Below are 25,725 nucleotides of genomic sequence, written 5' to 3' on the forward strand. Positions count from 1 at the left end.
AGTGCAGTGGTGCAATCATAGCTAACTTCAGCCTCAAACTCCTGGGCTCAAGAGATCCTCCTGCCTCAGCTAGGACTACAGACATGTGCCACCATGCCGGCTAACTTTTTAATTTTTTGTAGAGAAGAGGTTTCACTGTGTTGCCCAGGCTAAAAGCAGACAGTTCCTAGAGTCAGGCACATCTAGGTTCAAACTGCAGCACTGCCACTTTTCTAGCTGGCTAAGTTTGGAAAATGTAATTCCTCCTATTTCTCCACCCCTGCTTTCACTGGATCCTCGGTTCTCAGCTCAGACAGAGACCTTCCCTGACCACCTTATCCCCTCCCATTCGTCCTTCTCTCCCCTGTGCTTATGCCTTGAGCACTTACCCAACTCCTGACATTGTCCACCCCAGGCCACAGGACTATAAGCTCCACCAGTGTAGACACTAAGTCTATGTCCCTCCCGTTAAGTCCCCAGACCCCAGCACTGTCCCTGGCACACAGGGACGTTCAACTAACATTGCTTGAATAATTTAACAAGGAAGAGAATGCCGAAGAAAGGGGAAGGAAGATATAACTGGAGTGTGGAGGGTTGAGGCAGAAGAGAAAAGGGATCAGGCAACTGCCTGCAGCTTTATTCTCTGTCAGTGGCAGCAGGGTTGCTGGGCTCTTCCACCTCCATCCCTCCCCAACCTGGGCACCCAAGACCAGACTTCTTGGCTGGGCACAGTAGCTCACACCTGTAGTCCCAGCACTTCGGAAGGCCAAGGCAGGCAGATTGCTTGAGGCCAGGAGTTCAAGACCAGCCTGGGCAACATGGCAAAACCCCATCTCTACAAAAAAAAATACAAAAGTTAGCCAGACGTGGTAGTGTGCACATGTAATCCCAGCTACTCAGGAGGCTGAGACATGAGAATTGCTTGAACCTAGGAGAGGGAGGTTGCAGTGAACCGATATGGTGCCACTGCACTCTAGTCTAGGCTACAGGGCAAGACTCTGTCTCAATTAAAAAAAAAAAAAACAGAGTTCTTAAGAATTTTGTCACTTCCTAGTGCAGTACTAATCCCCAACCCTAGAAAAATAACACTATTTTCTTACCCTTGTTCCAAGGCACCCAAAACATGCTGGAAAAATTACAAAACCCTGCTAATGTTATCCACACACATTCACGCATTCATGAGGCTTCACTTCAGCAAAGCCTCCAGGCTTCCCTGCCAGGACTTTGACTACATCATATTATCCACCCATTGACTAGTTCATGGACAATGTCTCAAGCCTTCCAGTCCCATCCCTCTCAGGGAACAACTTTATCTCCTAATCTCGTCAGATGATCAAGGCCATTCTAATATGCTTAACACACCACACACAGGTTTTATTCCTAGTGAGTCCATAAGAAAATGCGCTTCAAAGGGTGAAGAATATTTGTGAAAAAACTAATTGCTTTTCTTGCTTTTGCCTAAGGATCAAATTATAGATGGAGGTGTTTCTGAGGAAAATTGCTTGTCTTGTATTATTTAAGAAGGCCATTTTCTGGCAGCCCTGACTACATTTTTAATCAATCTGGAGCCACTGGGAATGGATATTGGGACTATAAATATCAGGGGTAACATTAACAAGAGGTTCAGGGTTCAGCAATCACTGGATAAACATCTTATCTCACCACAGGCCTTTTCAAGGCAACCCTGGCTGGCCAAGGGACTAAGAAATGTAGACAGGCCAAAGTACAAGCATAAATATAAATATTGAGAAGCTGAAAATGTATCTCTCCTAGCTATCGTCTGAAAAGGAGGGGCCACTGTGCTCTAGGGGCCACTGTGCTCTAGTATACACATAACACTGTGTTACATGTATACCTATGTATCAAACCTGCACGTTCAGCACAGGTATCCCAGAACTTAAAGTAAAATGAAAAATAATGGATGAAGAACCTGAATAGACATTTCTCAAAAGAAGATATACAAAAGGCCAACAGGTACAGGAAAGACACTCAACATCACTAATCATCAGAGAAATGCAAAGCAAAACCACAGTGAAATATCACCTCGGACCTGTTAGAACAGCTACTCCAAAACATGAAAGACAACAAGTGTTGGCGAGGGTGTGGAGACAAGGAAACCCTTGTGCACTGTTCGTGGAATTGTAAATCAGTGCAATCATTAAGGAAAACGGTGTAGGGACTTCTCAAACAGTTAAAAATAGAACTGCCATATGATCTAGCAATCCCACTACCAGGTGTATGTCCAAAGGAAATGAAATCAGCACGTTGAAGAGATATCTGCACTCCTATGTTTATTGCAGCATTATTCACAATAGCCAAAATATGGAATCAACTTAAGTGTCCATCAACAGATGAACTGATAAAGAAAATGTGGTATATATACACAATGGAATACTATGCAGCCTTAAGCAAGAATGAGAGCCTGTCATTTGCAACAATCTGGTTGAACCTGGAGGACATGATACTTAATGAAATAGGCCAGGCACAGAAAGACCAATACCACATGATTGCATTTATATGTGGAATCTAAAAAAATCAAACTTATGCAAGCAGAGAATAGGATGGTGGTTACAGAGGCTAGGGGTGGGAGAAATGGGAAGTTGATGGTCTAAGGGTACAAAGTTTTAGTTAGAAAAGATATCTTATTCCTCCAGGAGGAATAGGTTCTGGAGCTCTATTATACAGCATGGTGACTAGGGCATAATCATGTATTATATACTTGAAAATTGCTAAGGGAACAGATTTTAAATATTCTCATCACCAATGATAAGGATGTGAGGTGATAAACTAATGTTAATTAGTTTGTTTTATATGTATACATTCAACAGTGTATTCATGTATCAAAACTTCATGTTGTATCTTATAAATACATACAATTTTTTATTTGTCAATTAAATAAATAATAAAGTAAATTGCATAGTTATATAAACAAATAATTTTATTTAGAATCTAGACCAATGGGTCTCAAAGTGTGAACCCAAACCAGTCAAAATAGCATTACCTGGGAACTAGTGCAAAATGCAAATCCTCTGCCCACACCAGACCCACTGGATCAGAAACTTTAGGGGTGGGGCTCAGCAGCAGGTGGTCAAACAAGCCCTCCAGGTGATTCTGATGCAGCTGAAATTTGAGATTTACAGATCTACATATTTCTATTTCTAATAGCACCCTTTCCTAAGACTGTTTTTCTGAACCAGCTTTTTCTTTTCACTGTCTTTTGCTTTGCAAGTGTGAAATAAAACTTTGACACGTGCTGGAGAAAACAACAAAAACAGGCAGGACAGTATCTGGCCTGCAGGCCATAGTTAACCAACCCCTGATTTTGAGCATTGCAACAGATAATGTATGGGCTTTGCATGATCCCTAGAATATAAGTCATTGAAAATGGGTAGTATAGGCCAGGCACGGTGCCTCACGCCTGTAATCCCAGGACTTTGGGAGGCCAAGGTGGGAGGATCACTTGAGGTCAGGAGTTCGAGATCAGCCTGGCCAACATGGTGAAACTCCGTCTCTACCAAAAATTTTTTTTTTTTAAATTGGCCAGGTGTGGTGGCGCACACCTGTAATCCCAGCTGCTCAGGAGACTGAGGCAGGAGAATCACTTGAACCTGGGAGGTGGAGGTTCCAGTGAGCCAAGATCACGCTGCTGCACTCCAGCCTGGGCAACAGAGTGAGAGACTCTTGTCTCAAAAAAAAAAGAAAGAAAAAAGAAAAGAAAATCGGTAGTATAATTGTTGTGGTTCCCACAAAATGAGCAGTGCTTTTTCAAGTTAGGTAAAAAAACAAAATCCCAACCAAACTCAAGGAAATTTAACACATTGTCAGTAACCTCTGAAGTCTTACTTGGGTAAATGCATAATTTTCATAGACTTTTAAAATATTGAAAAATTATTAACACTCCACCTACAAAATTATCTTACAGATAGCGTTGCCAGGTACAATACTTTTTTAGTATTTTCAATATCAGGGATGTATTTATCCTAAAAAAGTATACATTGTTTATCTGAAATTGAAATTTAACTGGGGCATCCTGGGATTTTGTTGTTTTTGTCTCTTTTGTTTTGATGATTTTTGCTAAATCTAACAACCCTACCTATAGATCTCTTACAGTTTCACCATCTGGGAACCACTGGTTTTATTGCATAACAGGGGTAACCTAACACAAGCAATATTTTGTTCTTTCAGGGAGGAAAAGAATTGCATTCTTATGGAATTATCCCCAAGGTTAAAAACTAATAATTCCCCTGTGTAGAAGCCACTGAAACACTCTGAGACAACCAAGCACTCTGCACTCACGGGTGCCAAGAACAAGCTTAGGTCACCCAAGGAAAAAGTACAATAATCTTGCATTTGTTCCTGCTGATTAAAGTCAAGCAGCTTCCAGGAAAATGTAGGCTTCCCTCGCACCACTATGTTGAATTAATATCCGAAGAGTATTAATGATGGAAAAACTCAAATATATCCAACATATCCAAAGTTTTGCAGTTGGATTTGTGGGTAATCAAACTGTGTACTGAGAAAGCCTATTTTGTTAGTAAACAAAGCTTCTAAGTAGAGACGAAATATTCTTTGCAAGTAAACACAGGGGCGTAAATCAAGGATTCCTGGTAAATATTTGATAATGATGACACAGGCAGAGTAGGTGCCTTCAGGCTTCAGATATAGTCCAACAAGAGGGCTTATAAAATCATTCTCATGAAAGTTATAAAAATGGGGAAATGTGGCTCAGCATGCTACAACCTATGTCTTTTCAAACTTCAGAGAAGGAAGATGGTATTTGACATGTCCATGAAGATGAATGCATTGAGTTTTAATTAAAAGATCACAGTATTTAGCATCAGAAGACCCATGTTTGAGTTTCAGCGCTACCGCTTCCAAGCCGTGCAGCGTTGAACAGTTCGCTTAGTCTCTCTGAACCTCTATTTTCTCTCTCTAAAACAGAGAGGATGAGAATTCCCATCTCACACGCTTCGGTCAGGGTCAAGGAGATAATAGAAATGAAAATGCTTTGCAAGTCGTGAAACTGCAAAGCAGTCTCCCGATCATTTCCATGAAGAAGAGCAAACTCTCTGGTGACTGGAAAGTGAAATAATGTTGTACTGAGTGTTACCAGCTGAAACCATGCTAAGGACATTATTCTTTCAAGAAATGTGGGTTAGTTAGCTCAGGCTGCCATATAACAAAGTAGCGGGTGGCTTAAACAATGAAATGTATCAGCCAGGCGCGGTGGCTCACACCTGTTATCCCAGCACTTTGGGAGAAAGAGGTAGGCGGATCACTTGAGGTCAGAGTTCAAGACCAACCTGGCCAACGTGGTAAAACTCCATCTCTACTAAAAATACAAAAATTAGCCGGGTGTGGTGGAACATGCCTGTAGTCCCAGCTACTTGGGAGGCTGAGGCAGGAGAATCGCTTAAACCTAGGAGGTGGAGGTTGCAGTGAACCAAAACAAAAACAAAACAACAACAACAAAAGAAGACAATGATATGTATCATCTCACATTCTGGAGATGAGAAGTCTGAGATCAAGGTGTTGGGCGCAGGATTGATTTCTTCTGAGGCTTCACTCCATGGCTTGGTAGATGGCCATCTATTCCCTGTGTGTGTTCCTGTGTCTAAATCTCTCCTTTTTATACAGACATCAGTCATATTGGGTTAGGACCCATCCTTATGGCCTACTTTAATTTGAATACCTCTCTGAAGACTCTGTCTCTAAATAAGGTCACCTTCTAAGGAACTGGGGATTATGACTTCAACATTTGACTTGAGAGAGGATACAATTCAACCCATAACAACATCTTTCATTTATTCTATTAAAAAGTGGTCAAATGGGTTCAGAGTGTGTCCCAAAGCCTGCTTCCCCCTCAGATAAAAACGTTCCACTCTACAATGGACACCTTCCTGCTTGTTGGGTCTTTAAGATGATAAATGATTTACTTTGGAATGAGGATTCAAGTCTGTGGCCTCATACCTTCTCCAAACACCAAAACACTAGGCAGTGCAGTGCCCCTCTTTTCACAGAAATGCCTTTATTCTGTGGCAAACATGTCACTCTCCCTTATATTTAGCTTATGAATGAAATTATGTCTCACATTGATACAAAGGCACTGAAGTTTTTAGATTTCAAACTCAATTTCTTGTTCAAGAAATTTACTTATCAGTTATCAATCCCTTCTGTACTAAGCCTACAGGTTGTTGTCACATTCTCAAATCAGACAAGGCACCTTCATTAACTTATAGGACTAATAAGTATATACACATATATAAAAATCTCATATATAATCGATATATGTAACATAAAATAAAAATGACACTTTTAAAAGCAAAGTTAGCCTTTTTTTAGCTCATCCTTTCTTAGTGACTCAATATCCTTCTTTCCATCAATAATTGTCTTGCCATCTTAGAAATATATAAATGTCCCAGACCAAATGGATGCATAAATGTTTGTCTTGGGAGTTGGTCATTATAGCTCTTTTTGCAACATCAAAAATGTGGAAATAGCCTAATATCGAGCAGGAGTTTGCCAAACAAATCATGAGGCAGCTACATCTAGAATACAATGCACCCATTGAAGATTATGTTTTTGAAAAATATATAATGGCATGGGGCGATATTTGTGGTATGCCATTAAAGACAAGCAGGTTACAGAAGGCTATGGACAATTCCAATTTTTAAGACTACATATACATAAAAGAATATAGAAGGGATATTCATTAATGAGTTAATATGCTTATCTCTAAATAGTGAGATTGTAGATAATTTTTGTTTCTTCTTTGTACTTTCCTTTTTTGATTTTTTTTCCACAAAATGCATGCATCACTCATATAATGAAAATATGAGGCCAGGCGCGGTGGCTCACGCTTGTAATCCTAGCACTTTGGGAGGCCGAGGCGGGCGGATCACGAGGTCAGCAGATCGAGACCACGGTGAAACCCCGTCTCTACTAAATATACAAAAAAATTAGCCGGGCGTGGTGGCGGGCGCCTGTAGTCCCAGCTACTCGGAGAGGCTGAGGCAGGAGAATGGCGTGAACCCGGGAGGCGGAGCTTGCAGTGAGCCGAGATTGTGCCACTGCACTCCAGCCTGGGCGACAGAGCGAGACTCCATCTCAAAAAAAAAAAGAAAATATGACCTTTTTTAATAAATGAAAATTTCCCTCTGAAAGATTATTGCTTCAAACAAAGCACCATTCATTCCAATGGGTTACTGTATTTTTCAAAGATCTTAGTACCTTACTTCTAGGAGATGATAATTTAGGGAAAGGGCTCAAAAAAGTATAAAAATAATTATATATTCAGCAATATAATGCAACCTATCACATTATAAAAAGACAATTTAAAAAGAAAAAAGGCTGGGCGTGGTGGCTCACACCTGTTATCCTAGCACTTTGGAAGGTCAAGGCGGGCAGATTATCTGAGGTCAGGAGTTCAAGACCAGCCTGACCAACATGGAGAAACCCCATCTCTACTAAAAATACAAAATTAGTCAGGCGTGGTGGCACATGCCTGTAATCCCAGCTACTTGGGAGGCTGAGGCAGGAGAATCGCTTGAACCCAGGAGGCGGAGGTTGTGGTGAGCCGAGATCAGGCCATTACATTCCAGCCTGGGCAAAAAGAGCAAAACTGTCTATAAAAAAGAAAAAAAAAGCTTAATGAAGGACTCAGCATTTGATTTAGATTAGGACTTAATGAAAAGGTATATTTTCCAGGAGGTACATAGAGGATGGAGAGGAAGGGTATCCCTGACACAGGAAATGGCATAAGTAAACCCACTTGTAGTAAAATGCCTGGTCTACTCTGAGAGTAACAAATAGTTTAGTATGAGTAGTTCCTGGGAATTCTAAAAGAATGTCAGGGGTCGAGGCAGGAAAATCAAGTCATAGGGCTGGATGGTCATAAAATTTATTGTTCAAACTAAGACCCCTTCAAGCATGAAAAAGGCTGCTGTTAATAGCTGCAGGAAACAAAAGCATACACTAGGACAGTACCAGGAAACCAGGACATATGGCCACCCAGCAAAGGACTGGATCCCAGGATGCCTTAAATACCAAGCTCAGATATGTGAACTTTATACACAGAATCTTGAAATCCTAGGGTTGAAAAGAAATGTCAATGCCCTCCAGCCTGGCTAACCATATTCCTGCCTCTCCAACTTTTCCAAGAATTGCTATCAAGGCTTTGTTTAAATTTCTTTGTGACAAAGAACTCGTTGCCTTAGGATGCCTGTTAGAAAATTCTTTATTGTATTGAGCTGAAATGTATCTCCTTGTGTCTCTTATTTATTTGGCTCATTCATTCATTCATCCTGCCCTCTCAAAGACAGACACAATGATTATCTCTCTCCACATTAGAGGGAAAGACAGACATCGTGACCCTCTAAATCTTCTCTTTTGCAGGTTAAATGTCCTGTACCCATCCTTCCTACAGCATTCCTGCAGTCTGTCACTGTACTCTTATAACTCCTAATTAGCTTTTGAATTAATCCACTCTTGTCATCTTCCCTGCTACCCTTTTGTTTAGGGCCACCATCTTTTCTTCTTTCTATGACACAGTGCCTCCTAAGTGGTCTGTCTCCCTCTTACCAGCCATCCTTCCAACTCATTGTTCATACTGCAGCCAGATTGATCTTTCCAAGACCCCAAACCGATTGTGACACTGTCCTGCTTACAACCTTCATTGGCTCCCCATTTTCGTAAAGATCAATTACAGCTTCAGGAAGGACAGCGTCATGCCATTCTGGCCTCAGTCACCATTCCAGTCTCATTTCTTTCCTCCCCTCCCCTCTCTTGCATTCCTTCTTTAGTCCCTTGCACAGCCCACTGAAGGTACCGACAGCTCTGCTTGGAGCCCTCTTCCCTCCATCACCTTCACCTTCCTCATCTTTACTCAGCATTTGGGTCTCAATTTAGATATCACTTCCTATAGAATGTTTACCCTGGTCCCATTAAGTCTAGATTAAATATCCCTTCAGGTGGTCTCACGGGGACCTAAGCTTCCCCTATCAAAGCAAGTATAATATTGAATTAAAATCACCTGGTTCCTCATCTAACACCTCTGCTCCATTGTAAATACCATGAGATCAGGTCTTCTTCAGCATTGTTGTCTTCAATATCTAGCAGAGTGGTTGTCACATAGTAGGTGCTCAGATAATAATAGACAATGCAGTTGCTAATAAATTAATGTATAGCACCCAGAACTAGATACAATTGTTCTAAATATGGTCTGAACAATACAGAGAGCAATGACTATCATGTCTCATGTTCTATACTTTAGATATCTTTTTTTTTCTTTTTCTTTTTTCTTCTTTTTTTTTTTGAGACAGAGTCTCACTCTGTTGCCCAGGCTGGAGTGCAGTGGTGCAATCTCGGCTCACTGCAACCTCCGCCTCCCAGTTCAAGCAATTCTCCTTCCTCAGCCTCCCGAGTACCTGGGACTACAGGTGCTTGCCACCATGCCCAGCTAATTTTTGTATTTTTAGTAGAGACAGGGTTTCACCATGTTGGCCAGGATGGTCTCCATCTCTTGACCTTGTGATCCACCTGCATCGGCCTCCCAAAGTGCTGGGATTACAGGCGTGAGCCACTGCACCTGGCCTCTAGACCGCTTTTAATACAACAAAATTCTATTTTAAAAGAAACATATCACTATTGATTTTATCATCAGTTTAAATCTCTAAACCTTAACTATATAAAGCTGCCACTTCTCTCTTTCTGTCTCTTCCTCTCTCTATCTCTTCCTTTCTCAATCTCCCTTTCCCTCTCCCTCTACTTCCCATCTCCCTCTGTCATACACATACACACATAGCTAGTAATTTGCAATTGAATTTTGGGATCCACGCATAAGACTTTTTATATCCGTCTCTGCACACACACACCCCAAAAATTAAAAGTCAAAACAGATTATAACTTACTGATAACTTTTGGACTCCTAATCCTTATGCCTTTTCTCTTAGCAAATGGGAGCCTTATATTATGCCTTTATAGATATTGATGATGCTGAATAAACAGGATTGAAGACAGAGGCCAGTAGCATGCCACTAAAGACATTCACATGTCAATCCATCTGTTAATCAGCTCTCCTTTAATAAATGCATTCAACCAGTCATTAATCAAGCCCATATGCACTTTTCTAATCCAGAAGAAGATCACAGAATCTGTGCCTTCCTGAAATCAATGCTGTAAACTGATTAAAGTGTATTGACTATAACCATGTTCCAGGTGCATTCATATACTTTATTTTAGTTAAATCTTCCAGCATCTATTATTCTTTTTTAATAGATAATAAAATCATCTCTCAGAAAATTACACAAGTAGCAATTGCCAGAGCAGGGATGTGAGCTCAGGTCCTGTGACTCCAAGCTCATAGTCATTAGCACACATGATATTGGGATCATCTCAAAAAAGAAAACATGCATAATTTGACTTATGCTGGCTCCACTATTCGCCACCTACTTCACTCTCCCAAATATCTGTGGAATTAATTAATTCCTTTGATTAGAGATTCCTAACAGGAGGTTCATTACAACTCAAAGGAGTCTCAGAGTTGACTTGTAATGAACCCACTGAAAGTTCATACAAAGTGCAATATGCGGTATATCCTGCATTTTTTTCTGAGAAGAGTAGTGTGTATCTATACCTGAAAAAGACCTTGGTCTCAAACAGTCTGAGGACAACTTCAAGTTTAAATAACTCCCTATCAAAGTTAATCATCATTCACCTTTCTGTCTGAAGGTTTAGATTGCACACATCTCTCTTTTTAGGAAATCAAAACTGCATTTTCTTATCTCTAGCATCACAAATTCTCCATCACTTTCTAAAGAGTTTTTAGAGGGCTTGCCCACTGGCCCATTCTGAGGTACTGGATGCCTTCTCTGAATCAAGCTTATCAAAGGACTCTCAGAAGCCCACCTATCTAGGCCTTTAGTGTCCTTGTCCCATGCCAGGTTCCAGCCTAAAGAGGACTCCTTTGCCTTCACAAAGTCAACAGAGCCAAAACTGCAAAAGGCCTTCCTTGCAGCTCTTCCTTGGGGAAGGTTAGGATAGGTGCAATAGCAATAGGAGAAGCCCACCTGTTGAGATGTGAATTAGAGAGGGAGCTGATAGACCCAGAGACTCGAGGCATTATTCTCAAATACCCAGAAAGTCTAAACCCTTCCATTGCTAAATAAGTAGAAAACTATGTTTTCCCTGACAATCATGCTTAATCTTTATTCCTTAGCATATTATAGATGATAATTTCCTGAAAGCTTCTGTATCTCTGTCATCTAATTCAATGCTTAAACATAAATAGTCATTCACAAAAACTGCACAAAAATTCATTGAGCATCCCAGCTGGGTCTAAGCACTAATTGTAATGATACTAAGACAAAAAGAGTTGATCCCTAAGGTCTGGTGTGGGATGGACAAGTAAATAGATAGTTGTAATAAAGAATGGTAAGTGCTCTGACCCACAGAAATAAAGGAAGCTCTGGGAGAACAAGAGGGGGCCACCTAACCCATTAGGAAGGATGATGTGCATCGTTTCCAAGAGAAAGGGGGCCAGGCGCGGTGGCTCACGCCTGTAATCCCGGTACTTTGGGAGACCAAGGCGGGCAGATCACGAGGTCAGGAGATCAAGACCATCCTGGCTAACATGGTGAAACCGCATCTCTATTAAAAATACAAAAAAATTAGCTGGGTGTGGTGGCGGGTGCCTGCAGTCCCAGCTACTTGGGAGGCTGAGGCAGGAGAATGGCATGAACCCAGGAGGCGGAGCTTGCAGTGAGCCGAGAACACCCCCCAGCCATCTAGACCAGGGGAGAAAGGGGGACATTTTGTCAAAATAAAAAAAAAAAAAAAAGAGAAAGGGGCTTTCAGCTGGGTCTAAATAAAAATAGAAGTTAGACACAGACCTCACAGACATACAGAAAGAAAGTCTTATTTAATAAATAGTTTAACACACCTAAATTCATATATGATATGGACAAAATGTATATAAAATGTACAAAAATGGTGCATAAAATGTGGAGAGGGAGTGAGTAGTAAGATATAACAATGAAGAGGAAGGTAAAAGGCAAGTTGTGGAGAACGTGTATCCACCAAAATTATTCTTGAAAGAAAATAAAAATGGGAATCTGCTGAAGACTTTTCCAAAAAACTGCATGATCATATTATACTTTAGAAAGATCATTTGACACAGTCTGGGCACAGTGGCTCACGCCTGTAATCCTAGCACTTTGGGAGGCCAAGGCGGGCAGATCACTTGAGGTCAAGAGTTCAAAACCAGCCTGGCTAACATGGTGAAACCCCGCCTCTACTAAAAATACAAAAAAAAAATTAGCAGGCATGGTGGCCAGCACCTGTAATCCCAGCTACTTGGGAGGCTGAGGCAGGAGAATTGCTTGAACCCAGGAGGTGGAGGTGGCAGTGAGCTGAGATTGCACCACTGCACTCCAGTCTGGGCAACAGAGCAAGACTCCATCTCAAAAAAAAGAAAGAAAGATCATTTGACACACTGTGGAAACAAAATGGAGGTATGAGCTGGGCAGGACTGGCCCCAGATGAGACTAATGGGAAGTTGTGGCCAGAATGGAATTTGAGGGAATACTGGCCATAACTATAACAGTGGTGGGGGAGGTGGAGACACAGGTATGTGTATGAATTATACTCAGCAATGACAGTAGACAGGGCTTAGTGATGATTGTCATGAATGAAAGGGAAGAAGTCACCTAGGGTGATTCTGTTGTGTCTGACTTGGACAACTTGAGAAATTCCATTTGCAGTGGCAAAGAGAAGAGGAAGAGCAGGCCTGGGAGAAGAAGGGAGAAGACAGATCCAGGTCCTAACTCGGTGATTTTGAGGTGCTCTATGGAACATCAAAGTAGAGATTGGAATTTTAGAAGAAAGATTAAGCTAGGTTTGGGAGACACCATGTATCTGTAGTGGTTGAAGCCACTGGAGTGAATGAGATTATCCAGAAAGACTGCAGGATGACAAGGGAAGAGTCAAGAAGAAAGAGCAGTGCACACAAACATTTATGAAGTGAAGCCCTTTAAGTATTCAATTGTAACTCAAAAGGTCAGAAGGGAGCCAGGGAAGCATGAGATTGTAGCATCCAGGACAGAGTCAAAAACGGAGGAGGAAAGGACCAATAATTCAAAATGACACAGAGGCTGTGTGCGCGCGTGGGAGTGGGGGAGTTGAAAATGCTCTATGGTTTTGCTACAGGGAGGTCTTCGGCGGCCTTGCCAAAGGTTGGCCCTCAGAGGTGAGGGCGGACGCCAGGTGATTGGGTGTGAAGGAGCAAAAGGGTAGCGAGGACATGTCGGGAGACAGCAAATGCCACCCACTCTTTCAAGGAGTTTGGTGGGAAGAGGAGCAGAAAACTGAGGTGGCAGCCAGAGGTGATCACTGCAGGGGAAACCGGAAGCTCCATTAAATACCTGATGAGCAGAAGTGCAGAAAACCTCTTGTGCTCCATGGAACCGGGTATGTGATAAATACATAAGCAATACCAGAATCGGGTTCCCTCTCCATCCTGCTGGGCACTAGAGCGGCTTTTGTTTCCATTCCCTCTATCAGTGAGAAGTGGCTCGTGCTTCACTTGTTAAAATGAAACCAGAGTGTGGAAGCCCAGCAATCGCTGGAACCCTTTGACCCGCGCTCCGCACCTGAAGACCGGCTGTGCCGGTGCCCGCTGCCCCTGCGGAAGCTCCCCAGTGTTCACCCTTGGAAATTTCCAAGTCCAGATCAAAAGCACCCATAATCAGTTAAGACCCAAGGCTCCCTCCAGTCTTATCCAAAATTAGCCAGATTCGTTTGAAAGGCTTGTTCAAATAGAAGAGGACAAAGGGCCAAGAGACTGGCTGTCAACATCTTTGTGGAGCCTGCGAGGGGCGCGTTGTGGGGAAGGGGCTCCCTCCTTCAGGGATATGATTCTGTTTCCTGGAGGCAAGTGTGGGAGTCCAGAGGACATTACTAAACATATTGTTTTAAAAATCCCCGTCCTTCTTGCCAAGCCCCTGTCCCACCGGTAATAAACAAGAAGCCGGGCCCGTCTCGCCGCCCAGGAGGGCAGAGCTTGCAGTGCCCTGCGGCTGGTAAGGCTAAGGGTCGCCCGCTTGCACAGTCTGGAGCCGTGGTGAACCGAGAGTCTTGCAAGTTGGACCGGCTCGCTTTCCAGAAACCAGAGATAAACTCGATATTTACAAACTCGTTCTCTGGCAATGAAAACTCGAAATAAGTTGAGCTCCGCATTTGCGCGCCTGCAAATTGCTCCAGCTGAGTGCACGGGAACGCAGCCCAACAGGGACCGTTTTCCCGCAAACCTGGAGGCCCTCTTTGCAAGGTTTCTCTGCTTGACAGAATGGCAGCTGTGACCCGGGAGCCCAAGCAATGGAGGACGGGTAGAGAGAGGCGCATACCGTACCCGATCGGCGTGGCGGGTCATGCTGCGGGAGTCTCGGCGTCTGTTCCTGCCCGGGCGCTGCGGACGCGGCCTGGGCTGCAGCCCCGCGACCTGGGAGCTGTGCTCGGGACGGCTGCTGCGGACTGCTCTTGTTTGCACTGGCCGTTTGCTTTTGGGATTTCTCCAGTGCAGATGTAGTCAGGGGGCCGCTGTCCCGGGGGACAATGATTCCATTGGAAGCTGGCCTTTGACAAGACACACACATGACCTTTGACTAAAATGGCTTTGGGGAAGGAAAGTGTCGGGAGGCTGAAGACGGGGCTTCCAGCGCCGCCATCCACATTCCCACCCCCAACAGAGCCTAGTTAATTTTTCATCTTTCAAGGAGAACCTCTGTGAGGTTTGGTTTGCCATTTCTCTTTCCTTCTGTAGGATTCAGTCTGTTTCCAAAAGGATTTCGCAGCAGAAGTTTCCTGCTGTGTTGTTAATGCATTCCCTGAACTAGCATTTCCAGGTCAAACAGGGGCAGGCCTATGTTGTTTAAGTTCCTCTGACACTCTGGAAAATATCACCACCTTTTTTTTTTTTTTTTTTCTAAAACACGCTACAGTTTACAAAGAGCTTTTCACAATCATGCTGTCATTTGGCCTCCCAAACAATGCCGGGGAGGCTCTCCTATTACTGCCATTTTACACATAAAAAATGAGAAGCTCAGAAAAATATTTGCCCCATCACCCAACCAGAAAGTGAAATCCTGGTCTTCTTAATTGGCATCCAGTCCACATCCACGAAACCACCCACCACCCTGCTGAGTGACCCACACTACTAACGAGAACACAATTAATATAAAGCGATAGTAGCTATGGTTATTTTAATTTTTGGATTACAAAAGTGAGTGTCAGAAATTGTTTTATTAGATAATAGATGTTTTGTTCCCCGATATTCACAGATATCTTGAATCTATTGGCTACGTTTTTTTTTTTAATAGTCTACTGCTGAAAGGATGCTGTGCTAACCAGACTAGCCACTTAGAGGTATAAGCCAGGTGTTCCCAGGGCTGCTACCAAAGTCCATCACTAACTACTATCAGCACCTCCTTCTATCTTATTTCTGGGTCCTTCCAGACAGTGAAATATTAAACAAAAGGGAAGGGGCTGTGAGCTTGTGAAATGAACAATGGACAAGCAGTCAGCATCACAGAATTTTAATGTGATGGAGGCGGGGTTGAGGGGCAGCAGAGAGTTACGGTGGAGGTCTGCAGAGAAGCCCTAGACCTAGACCTGCCCAGTGTGAAAGGCAATAGTACTTTCACTGTTTTCAGCTCAGAAAAGGGGAAAGGGGGTGACACTCACTCTCGATTTTGAAGGACTTGGAGGAGCCAGCCAGGAGAAGAAGAGGGGGAAGGACATCACCGACCCAGACAACACCAGGTACAAAGCTGCTGTGGTGCATTCAGCGAACTTGAAAATAGTTGGGGCAAGCAGGAGCAGACGGCGTGGGAGGGTGAATCTAGAGAAGGGGGTGTGGGATGGACTCTGACCATCCTCCTGTGTCACTATAGGGGATGTGGACTTCATCTTGCAGCGCTGAATGTGTTAATATAACTGGCTCTGGGGCATCAACTCACAAGAAAAGGACACAGGAGTCATGCATTGTTCTCCAACAACAAAAATATATAGCTCAACATCACTTAGGTCGGTAGTTAGGGGCATTTGCTTCATCAGACAGATGCAATTTCTTCTTCCTAGCTGTGAAAATGTGAGCAATACATTTAACCTCACCAAGCCTCAGTTTTCTCATCAGTAAAACTGGAGTTGTGATATATACTATGAGGATTAAATGAAATTCTGTAGATAAAACCCTTGGCCTTTCTGCAGGCATGGAGTTATACTCAATAAAAGATGGCTATTATATTTTAAAGTACTTTAATATGTGCAGTGCCTACCGTGGAATAACAAGGCACTCTCTTTCTCCCAGTTCTCTCACTCCCTCATTCTCATCATACTTCTGGCTTTGGATTCATTAGAAGTTTATCCCTTGTTCCTTCCTCTTCTTATATTCAGGGTTTTCTTTTGTTTGTTTGTTTGTTTTCAGACGGAGTCTTGCTCTATCGCCCAGGCTGAATGAAGTGCAGTGGCACAATCTCTGCTCACTGCAACCTCCACCTCCTGAATTCAAGTGATTCTCCTGTCTCAGCCTCCCATGTAGCTGAGATTACAGGAGCCCACTACTACAACCGGGTAATTTTTCTATTTTTAGTAGAGGTGGAGTTTCACTATGTTGGCCAGGCTGGTCTCGAACTCCCGACCTTAAGTGATCCACCTGCCTTGGCCTCCCAAAGTGCTGGGATTACAGGCGTGAGCCACTGCATCTGACCTCAGCTCCTTCTTGAAAATACTTCCTCTATGTCTCAGACTAGTCTTTAATATCATTTTCAATCTGTCTCTCCTTCCACTTTAATTTGTTCATTTCTTTGTCCTGCCATTGCCATACCCATCTGCAAATTATCCACCCAAGATGTAGCTATCTGCTAGAGCTCGACATCATTCCAAAATAATGACCATTGGCACCACCATTGATGTCTGGCCTACCCTTGGCTGGGCACTCAGCACCACCTCAGTTCTTACAAATGTCCCCAGCCAGCTCACTTCTCTAATTATGCAAAGTAACACTTCCCACCTCTTTAGAACCCTGATCTCACTCCCACCTGGCTTGCTTTCAGCAAACAAACTCTTTTCCCCCAATAAAGAACACAGTAGCTATCAGAAGGAAATTCTATTTCCTGTCCCTGCACCAGAAAAATATATCTATTCTCCACTTCTCCCCTCCTACCTCAGAGGTACCTCTTTTTCTGTGCACTATAGATTCCCTCTCTTCCCACTTCCTTTGGAAAACTCATCAACCATCATCTTTCCTTTCAACTTCTTCTCTACTGATAACATCAGTTCATTCATTCAGTAGGCATTTATAAAACAACTATAATCGAGCATCTTTGATTCTGCACATACACGGGTAAATAAAACATTACAGCCTATAAACACATTAAAGTCCCTCCCACACACCATGTTTCCTCATGGAGTCTGAATATGTGCCAGTTCCTTGCAACAGTAACAACAACAACAGCACGCGCACCCAGCATGTGCCCACTGCCAGGAACATTCTTCCATAGATCTTCCAAGGCCGGTTTCTATTCATACTTTAGGTGCTGGCTTAATGTCACCTGCTCAAAGAGTTCTTCCTAGGATATGAACAGACGCTTCTCAAAAAAAAGACATTTATGCAGCCAACAAACATATGAGAAAAAACTCATCATCACTGATTATTAGAGAAATGAAATCAAAACCACAGTGAGATACCATCTCATGCCAGTTAGAATGGTGATCATTAAAAAGTCAGGAAACAACAGATGCTGGCGAGGATGTGGAGAAATAAGAACGCTTTTACACTGTTGGTGGGAGTGTAAATTAGTTCAACCATTGTGGAAGACAGTGTGGAGATTCCTCAAGGATCTAGAACCAGAAATATCATTTGACCCAGCAATCCCATTACTGGGTATATAGCCAAAGGATTATAAATCATTCTACTATAAAGACACATGCACATGTATGTTTATTGCAGCACTATTTACAATAGCAAAGACTTGGAACCTATCCAAATGTCCATCACTGATAAACTGGATAAAGAAAATGTGGCACATATACATCATGGAATACTATGCAGCCATAAAAAGAATAAGTTCATGTCCTTTGCAGGGACATGGATGAAGCTGGAAGCCATCATTCTCAGCAAACTAGCACAGGAACAGAAAACCAAACACTGCGTGTTCTCACTCATAAGTGAAAGGTGAACAATAAGAACACAGGGACACAGGGAGGGGAACATCACACACCGGGGCCTGTTGGGGGGTGGGGGACAAGGGGAGGGAGAGCAGTAGGACAAACACCTAATGCATGCGGGGCTTAAAACCTAAATGACGGGTTGATAGGTGCAGCAAACCACCATGGCACATGTATACCTATGTAACAAATCTGCACGTTCAGCACAGGTATTCCAGAACTCAAAGCAAAATTAAAAAAAAAAAAAAAATACAGTGGGGCATGAGGAAATTTTTGGAGATGGTAGTTTGTGTTGATGATTGTATATATATGTATGCATTTATATGTATATATGTGAGTAAATGTTAAAAAAAGAAAGAGTTCTTCCTTGACCAGCCAATCGAATGAGCCATCTTTTTCTTCATTATTGGCTATCTTTTAACCTTTCCTGTTTCCTTCATATCAGTTATCTCACGTTGTGATGAAAAGCTTCTCAGTCTGCCCACTTGCTTATTTTCTGTTGTTTCCACTAGTCTGAAACTTCATGAGGACTGAGACTCTTATGTTTTACTCAGCACTGTATCTCGTACCTAGTATGCAACTCAGAAAGCATTGTTGATTGTACACGCCAGGTGCCAGCATCATATTTGCCTTAATGTTTTTTTTAATTTTTTCTTTATCTCTATCATACAGCCTACTGAATTTCAACATCAACTAAAATTCGAATCTCCCAGGCTCTTAACAAACCTAATGCCCAAAGCATACTCAGACCAGCTATCACTGAGGTGAGATTCAGGTAATTCCAAAAGCCAAGCTTGAGAACCACTCACCTAGCCTCTGCATGACACAAGGGAGGCTCAATAAAGGAGATGAATGAATGATTCAGGGAATGGGGTCATTCAGCTTCTGCTTATCTTTAGTCCTCTTCTCCTTGGTCTCTCCCCACATAATCTGTTATCTAGGCATGCAAACCCCCAAACAAGCCCTGCCCTCTCATTTTTCCAACCTTTCAAGTGGTGCTAGCTCTACTAAAACATCCACGCCCCAGCCTGGCTCCCTAAGGAGTTCCCCTACTGGTAAAATCTGGGTTTGGGCTCAACACGAGCTCCTCTGCCAGGCTCTGGGCCTCTTCTCTGCTTACTCATGACAAGCTATTAGTGCAGTCAAGGCTGCTTCCTGCTGCTGTGTCATGATTATTCTTGACCAAGAGCTCTTTTCTCCTGTGCCCCATGTGTGGCAGGCTGCCTAGTCAGCAATGGCATTCCACAGATATTGTAGAAGGAAATGAAGTAACACACTTAATGAACTTTAAACGAGATGCTCTACTTTCATTTTCGGGTGATTTTTGTTGTTGTTGTTGTTTTTAACAGCATTATTGAGACCTAGTCACATAATGTACAATTCACCAATTTAAACGGTACCATTCCATGGTTTTTAGGATAGTCACAAAAGTATATAACCATCACCACAATCAATTTTAGAACATTTCATCACTCCAAATCCAAAAGGAACCCCATACTTATTAACAGTCATTCCCCTTGTACCCCTCGTTCTCCCAGGCCTCAGTAACCATTCATAGAGACAGAATTCTGTTTCTATAGGTTGCCTATTCTGGTCATTTCATGTAAATAGAATCATACAACACCTGGTCTGTTGTGATTGGCATTAACTTCCACTTTTGAAGACCCATTTGGCCGTAAGCATCCCTTTCCTATTGAGTGTACACGATGGAATATGGACTCTGGTAGAGATCTTGAAGGATGAATCAAGGCAATATTTCTTAGACCATATTTCACAGCAGCCTGGTAAATCATCCAAATTCCTGAGCCCCAAGGTGAGAGAGTATAAGGAGGAAGGAGAATGGAGACACTTAGCTACACCTGTTACCCCAGAAGAACGGGAAGCAGAGATGGATTTCAACAGGGCTCAGCTGTGCCTCCTGCCGCCCCAGCCTGTCCCAGCTGGGCCGTATGAACAGGACCTCCTGCACCATCAAGACCCCCACACTGAGGGCAAACTTCCAGAGTGAAAATCTAGATTTGCCACACATTACCTGTAACTTTTTATGTCCTGCTTCCTCATCTCTTAAAAAACGATAGAAGTAATTCCTACTTTATAGATACCACATCATAGAATTGTGAAGATTAAATGAAAAAAACACACATACAAGTCATAGCACAGCACCTGGGACATTGTAAATACCAATGCATGTTTACACTAGTTGCTTGACCACAGCTGTTTATATATTGTTCTTCTAAGTAATATTTAATATTAAAAGGGAGTTCTGATGGTTTAAAAAGTACTGCAAACCATTATTCTAGGAAAACTTCACACACCATGCAGGATTCTAATGCCAGATGATCATCTGTGTTCTGCTTACTGTGAGCTAGGACAGTGGAAAGATTTAGATGAAGTTGAAGAGTAATTCATAGAAAGTGAAGGGAGAGATAGGTTAGGTTCATTCCTAGGACAAAAAGTTGATGAAGACTGGGTAGGGTGGCTCACGCCTGTAATCCCAACATTTTGGGAGGCCTAGGCGGGTGGCTTGCCTGAGGCCAGGAGTTAGAGACCAGCCTGGCCAACATGGTGAAACCCCGTCTCTATTAAAAATACAAAATTAAAAAAAAAAAGTCAGGTGTGGTTGTGAGCACCTGTAGTCTCAGCTACTTGGGAGGCTGAGGCACAAGAATTGCTTGAATCAAGGAGGTGGAGGTTATAGTGAGCCAAGATTGTGCCAGTGCACTCCAGCCTGGGTGACAGAGTGAGACTGTCTAAATAAATTTTTTTTTTAAGTTGATGGAAAGGATCTAGTTCTTCCTACCATATATTCACCAGTGCCACTAGTAGGCAGAGTCTGTTGGCTTTATGGAACTTGGTTCTCTTCACCAAGGGCAGATCATCTATTCACCTGCACCCCTCTCCCAAAATTTCTTTATTTTCTTTGTACTAGTCTTATGTGCCAGACCTGTATGTGCTGTCTCCTAAATAGATCTGAATACAAGCCCTCAGGAGGTGTCTCCAAAATACACCTGAAATCAGTACTTGGGCTGCTGACCCTCAGTGGGCAATCTACTGGTCAGATACAACCATCTGTCTGCATCAGACACTGCAGCAAGGAGCCACAGGGTATCTTGATTTTGCTGTCAGCTGGTCAGACAATTATCCTGCAAGCTCCAGGGGAGCTGTTCTCGCATGTAAGCCTCACATGTCTATTGCAAGTCATGTAGCATAATTAGTGGACCTTTGTCTCATTTCCACGGCTTTGAATGGGCTTGCCTGCATATCTGACAAACCTTTGCTCAGATTCCGCTCCACCATCCCTCTTGCCATTCCCTTCTCTATGATTCCCCAGCTAGGACAGCGCCTAGGACAGTGCCCGGTTATCACCTGTGTATATGACCATCTCTGCTGCTGCACTGTGAGCATTAATAAGGACCTTTTTCCTTTATCTTTGTGTCTCCCAGTCTAGCCTTGGGTCTAGCACAAAAAAATGCTCATTCCTCCCTTTGACAGATATGCATTGAGATCCTATTGTGTGCTGATACTTCAAAATGCAAACATTTCATGAAAGCATGGAATTTTAACTCTGACAGGAATTTTGAGGGGACCAAAGGAGGCCCCAGAGAAAGTAGGTCTTATTGAGCGTCCCAATGCCTAGGTGGGGAAAACTCTAGGAATACACCTTGCTCTTTTATGGCAGGGATTTTTCCTTTGGTTGAAATGACAGAATTTTTATAACTTGGTTAGAAAACTAGAGAAACATCTAAAGGCCGGATGCACTGGCTGACACCTGTAATCCCAGCACTTTGGGAGGCCAAGGTGGGTGGATCACTTGAGGTCAGGAATTCGAGACCAGCCTGGCCAACATGGCGAAACCCCATCTCTACTAAAATAGAAAAATTAGTCAGGTGTGGTGGTGCGTGCCAGCTACTCAGGATGCTGAGGCAGGAGAATCTCTTGAACCCAGGAGGCGGAGGTTGCAGTGAGCTGAGATTGCACCACTGTAATTCAGCCTGGGCAACAGAGCAAGACTCTGTCTCAAAAAAAGAAAACTAGAGAAAAATCTGAGTGATTGTGTTCATTAGTGGTTTTTCCAGCTCAAGGACTAGCCCTCCAAGCACCCCTGGGCTGGTGGCTGAGGATATCTACACACACCAACCCAAATTCTCCCTGTGGCTAATCGCACTGTTGCCTGACTCTCTGCACTTCTCACACCTTCGTTCTGCAGGCTCATGTCTCGCCCAAGCCAGGGCCTGTAAAAATTTAACTCAGTGCAATTGCACAATCTTGAAAGCATGAATTGCTTTTTGAAGCAATGAATGAAAGTCTTCAATACCCCCTTGGAAGGAAAAAATGGAATAAGTTGTCACAAACAACTCGCTCAAGCGAGGTTATTACACAAATGAAGGAAGCAAGTGGATGCTCCTTTGGGCCAGCTTAGGAGACAGATGAAATCCCTTTTCCTCTTCCTACTGCTCTTTGTAATTTCTATTAAGAACCTATTTCCAGGCCGGGCACAATGCCTCACGTCTGTAATCCCAGCACTTTGGGAAGATCACTTGAGCCCAGGAGTTCCAGACCAGGCTGGGCAACAAAGTGAGACTGTTTCTACAAAAAAAAAAGAAAAAATTAAAAATTAGCCAGGAGTGGTGGCACATACCTGTAGTCCCAGCTACTCAGGAGGCTGAGGTGGGAGGATCCCTTGATCCCAGGAGGTCAAGGCTGCAGTGAGCTGTGATGGTGCCAGTGCACTCCAGCCTGGGTGACAGAGCCAGGCCCTGTTTCAAAAAAAAGTAGAACCTATTTCCCTTTGGATAGAGGTGATGCATACATTCATTACTTTGGTTGTAGTGATGGTTTTATGGATATTTGCATATGCCCAAACACATCAAATTGTATACATTAAACAAGTGTAGTTTTTGTATATTATTTATACCTCAATAAAGTTGTTTTTTAAAAATAGAAGAATCTATTTTCTCATTGAGTCTAAATAATGGTTCAGCAAATCCATTATTTTGTGTCTCTCACCAAGACAGGCTTTGGTGAGAAAGAGCAAGACTTTTGCCTCATGAAGGCTGCTGATACACTTCTCTTAATTAGTCATGATGGCACTGACACCAATGAATGCCACAACTTTAGGTCAGGCCACCATCATCTCTCATCTGGACCACCGAGTAGGTCTCCTAACCATTCTCCTTGACTCCAGTTTGAAATCTTCTAAAAAACCTTCCATGCTGCAGCCAGAGAGATCATCCTAAAATTCTAACCTGACCACCTAGTTCCTCTGAGTCATGCCCTGCAGGGTTTCCCACTGTCCTGAAAAGAAAGCATCAACTCCTTAATATAGGTTAGCAATCATCTGGCCAAGATTGCTGCCTACAGACACAGGCACCTGGCTAAGAAGTTGAGTGGGGCTGGAACCCACATGCTAAGCCATGAACCCGGGCAATGGCCTACTTTTGCCTAATATCTAGTGAGAACTAGAGGTGCCACCGAGGGTTTATTACATACTGTTGTAAACTCAGATCTAGTCGTCCCTACGCTTGCTTCCATCCTAACCTCAGCACTATAATCCCACCATATTAGCGTCTCAAAATTTCTCTCTATCTTCTTTCTAACCCTTTACCCATGTTCTCCTCTGCTTTAACTTCTCTTTCTTTCTCTCTTCACCTGGATAAGTCACATTCTTCTTCCTGCTCTCCACTTAAACATCATCTTCCCAGACCCTCTTGGAATAAGTTAGGTGCCTCAAATATGTGTTCCCAAAGCACCAAGTGTTTTTCATACAGAGAGATCATTCTATAGTCCTTTTTTTTTTTTTTTTTTTTTGAGATGGAGTTTAGCTCTGTCACCAGGCTGGAGTGCAGTGGCGTGATCTCAACTCACTGCAACCTCTGCCTCCTGGGTTCAAGCAATTCTCCTGCCTCAGCCTCCTGAGTAGCTGGGATTACAGGCATGCGCCGCCACGCCCAGCTAATTTTTGTATTTTTAGTAGAGACAGGGTTTCACTATGTTGGCCAGGATGGTCTCGATCTCCTGACCTCATGATCCACCCGCTTTGACATCCCGAAGTGCTGGGATTGCAGGCGTGAGCCACCACACTCAGCCTCTATAGTCTTTTAATTGCCTATTTATCTGTCTTCCTTTGAGAGTGGGTCTGTACCATGTTCTTTTGTAATCTCTTTGTCTAGATATTCAACAGATATCTGTTGATCAAAGGAATGAATGAATAAATGGATGGATGCATAAATACGTTAAAAATTTTGAACTTCTGTTTCTTCTTACTTACTGTCCAATATTCATCTTAAGAGTTTTTTTCTCTGCCTTTACAGAATGCCCTTGCAGAGGTGCAGTTCTAGGGACTGAGAATCTATCTTAGCTCATCCAAAACCACAACTTTCAGATTTTACAGATGAAAAAATGTCAAATTTCTTTCCTTTGATTCTTGATATTTTTATATGAAAAGATAACAGTCTTTCTAAGATGTCTTCACTCACAGGTCTACCCACCCTTCCCCAACATGGCAGCTGAGGCAACATAGTAAAAGGCCTTGAATGTCTTACTGAGGAGTTTGGTTTTCACCCTATCGGGGATAGGGAGTTCATGAAGCATTTTGAGCAGGGGAGTGACATGCTCATACTTGTGTTTTGAGTAATCACTCTGGCAGAGTAAGAAATATGAGAGCCTGAGGCCAGGGAAGGCAGAGAGAAAGCCACTGGAACAGTCCAGGCAAGACATGATAAAGGCCTGGACCAGGGAAGGGATCATGGCAGTGAACGTGAAAATGAAGAATCAAGAAACATTTAGGAGGTCAAAATCTCCTGGACTTGATGGATGTAAGGGGAGGAGAAAAATTGGAAATGATTCCAGAGTTTCTAGTTTCAGCACTGGGTCCCTGGTGGTGCTATCATCCAAGCTCAGAACCGTGCAAAAGATATTGAGTTCTCTTTAAGATGTGTTCAGTTTAAGTTGTGAACTTTCATAAGAAACAAAGATAGTAACTGTGTCTGTATACCCCTCTTTGGTATGGCTTAAATTCATGGAGATGAATTTATACATAGGAGGTATTCAAAATGTTTCTTGAATTGAATTGAAGGTGCAGTTCATCCTACTTATAAAATTTTCAATATATTTAATTCCTACTGTCAGTGGTGTGTCTTTTGTAAAACGTGCAAAGACCTATCCAACCATACTGCTCTAATATAATATTTATCCATAGGACAAGTAAAGAAATTGCAACCCCCTGGAAAGTATGACTAAAAAATTTTCCTGCAATAATAATTTTCACTAAGTGGTTGAAGGAGTCAGGAAAAGGGATGGTTATTACAGCAACCACAAATTGGCCCAGAGCTACACTTGGCTTCCAGTTTCACTACAAATTTCAGGGAAGCCATAAAAGATTCAAGTGAAATCTGGTTGGTTGATTAGAAACATGTGAAGGAACCTCACAAACATGCACGTGTTTCACATTTCCTAGGCCAAAGTTTGCCAAGTATTAATAATCATATACCCTATGATATTCCAGAAAACAGTATTACCCCAGCTGGC

At 42.7% G+C, this 25,725-nt stretch overlaps 1 protein-coding gene across 5 annotated transcripts in view; it reads right to left on the reverse strand.

The window, feature by feature from the left end:
* The window catches only part of ENPP2 (ectonucleotide pyrophosphatase/phosphodiesterase 2), a 113,472-nt gene extending 98,845 nt beyond the window's left edge, over positions 1-14,627 (reverse strand). For 3 of the 5 annotated variants that reach the window (XM_032760337.2, XM_032760333.2, XM_032760330.2), the window contains exon 1: positions 14,384-14,627. In XM_032760337.2, the coding sequence (XP_032616228.1) occupies positions 14,384-14,404 (21 nt within the window). In that variant the 5' untranslated portion in view covers positions 14,405-14,627. The remainder of the gene's footprint in view (positions 1-14,383) is intronic. The other 2 variants (XM_032760334.2, XM_032760335.2) reach the window with 1 other exon arrangement.
* Positions 14,628-25,725: the final 11,098 nt, after the last annotated feature.

This window comes from Hylobates moloch, unplaced genomic scaffold, assembly GCF_009828535.3.
Source record: "Hylobates moloch isolate HMO894 unplaced genomic scaffold, HMol_V3 SCAFFOLD_9, whole genome shotgun sequence".
NCBI classification, from domain to species: Eukaryota; Metazoa; Chordata; class Mammalia; order Primates; family Hylobatidae; genus Hylobates; species Hylobates moloch.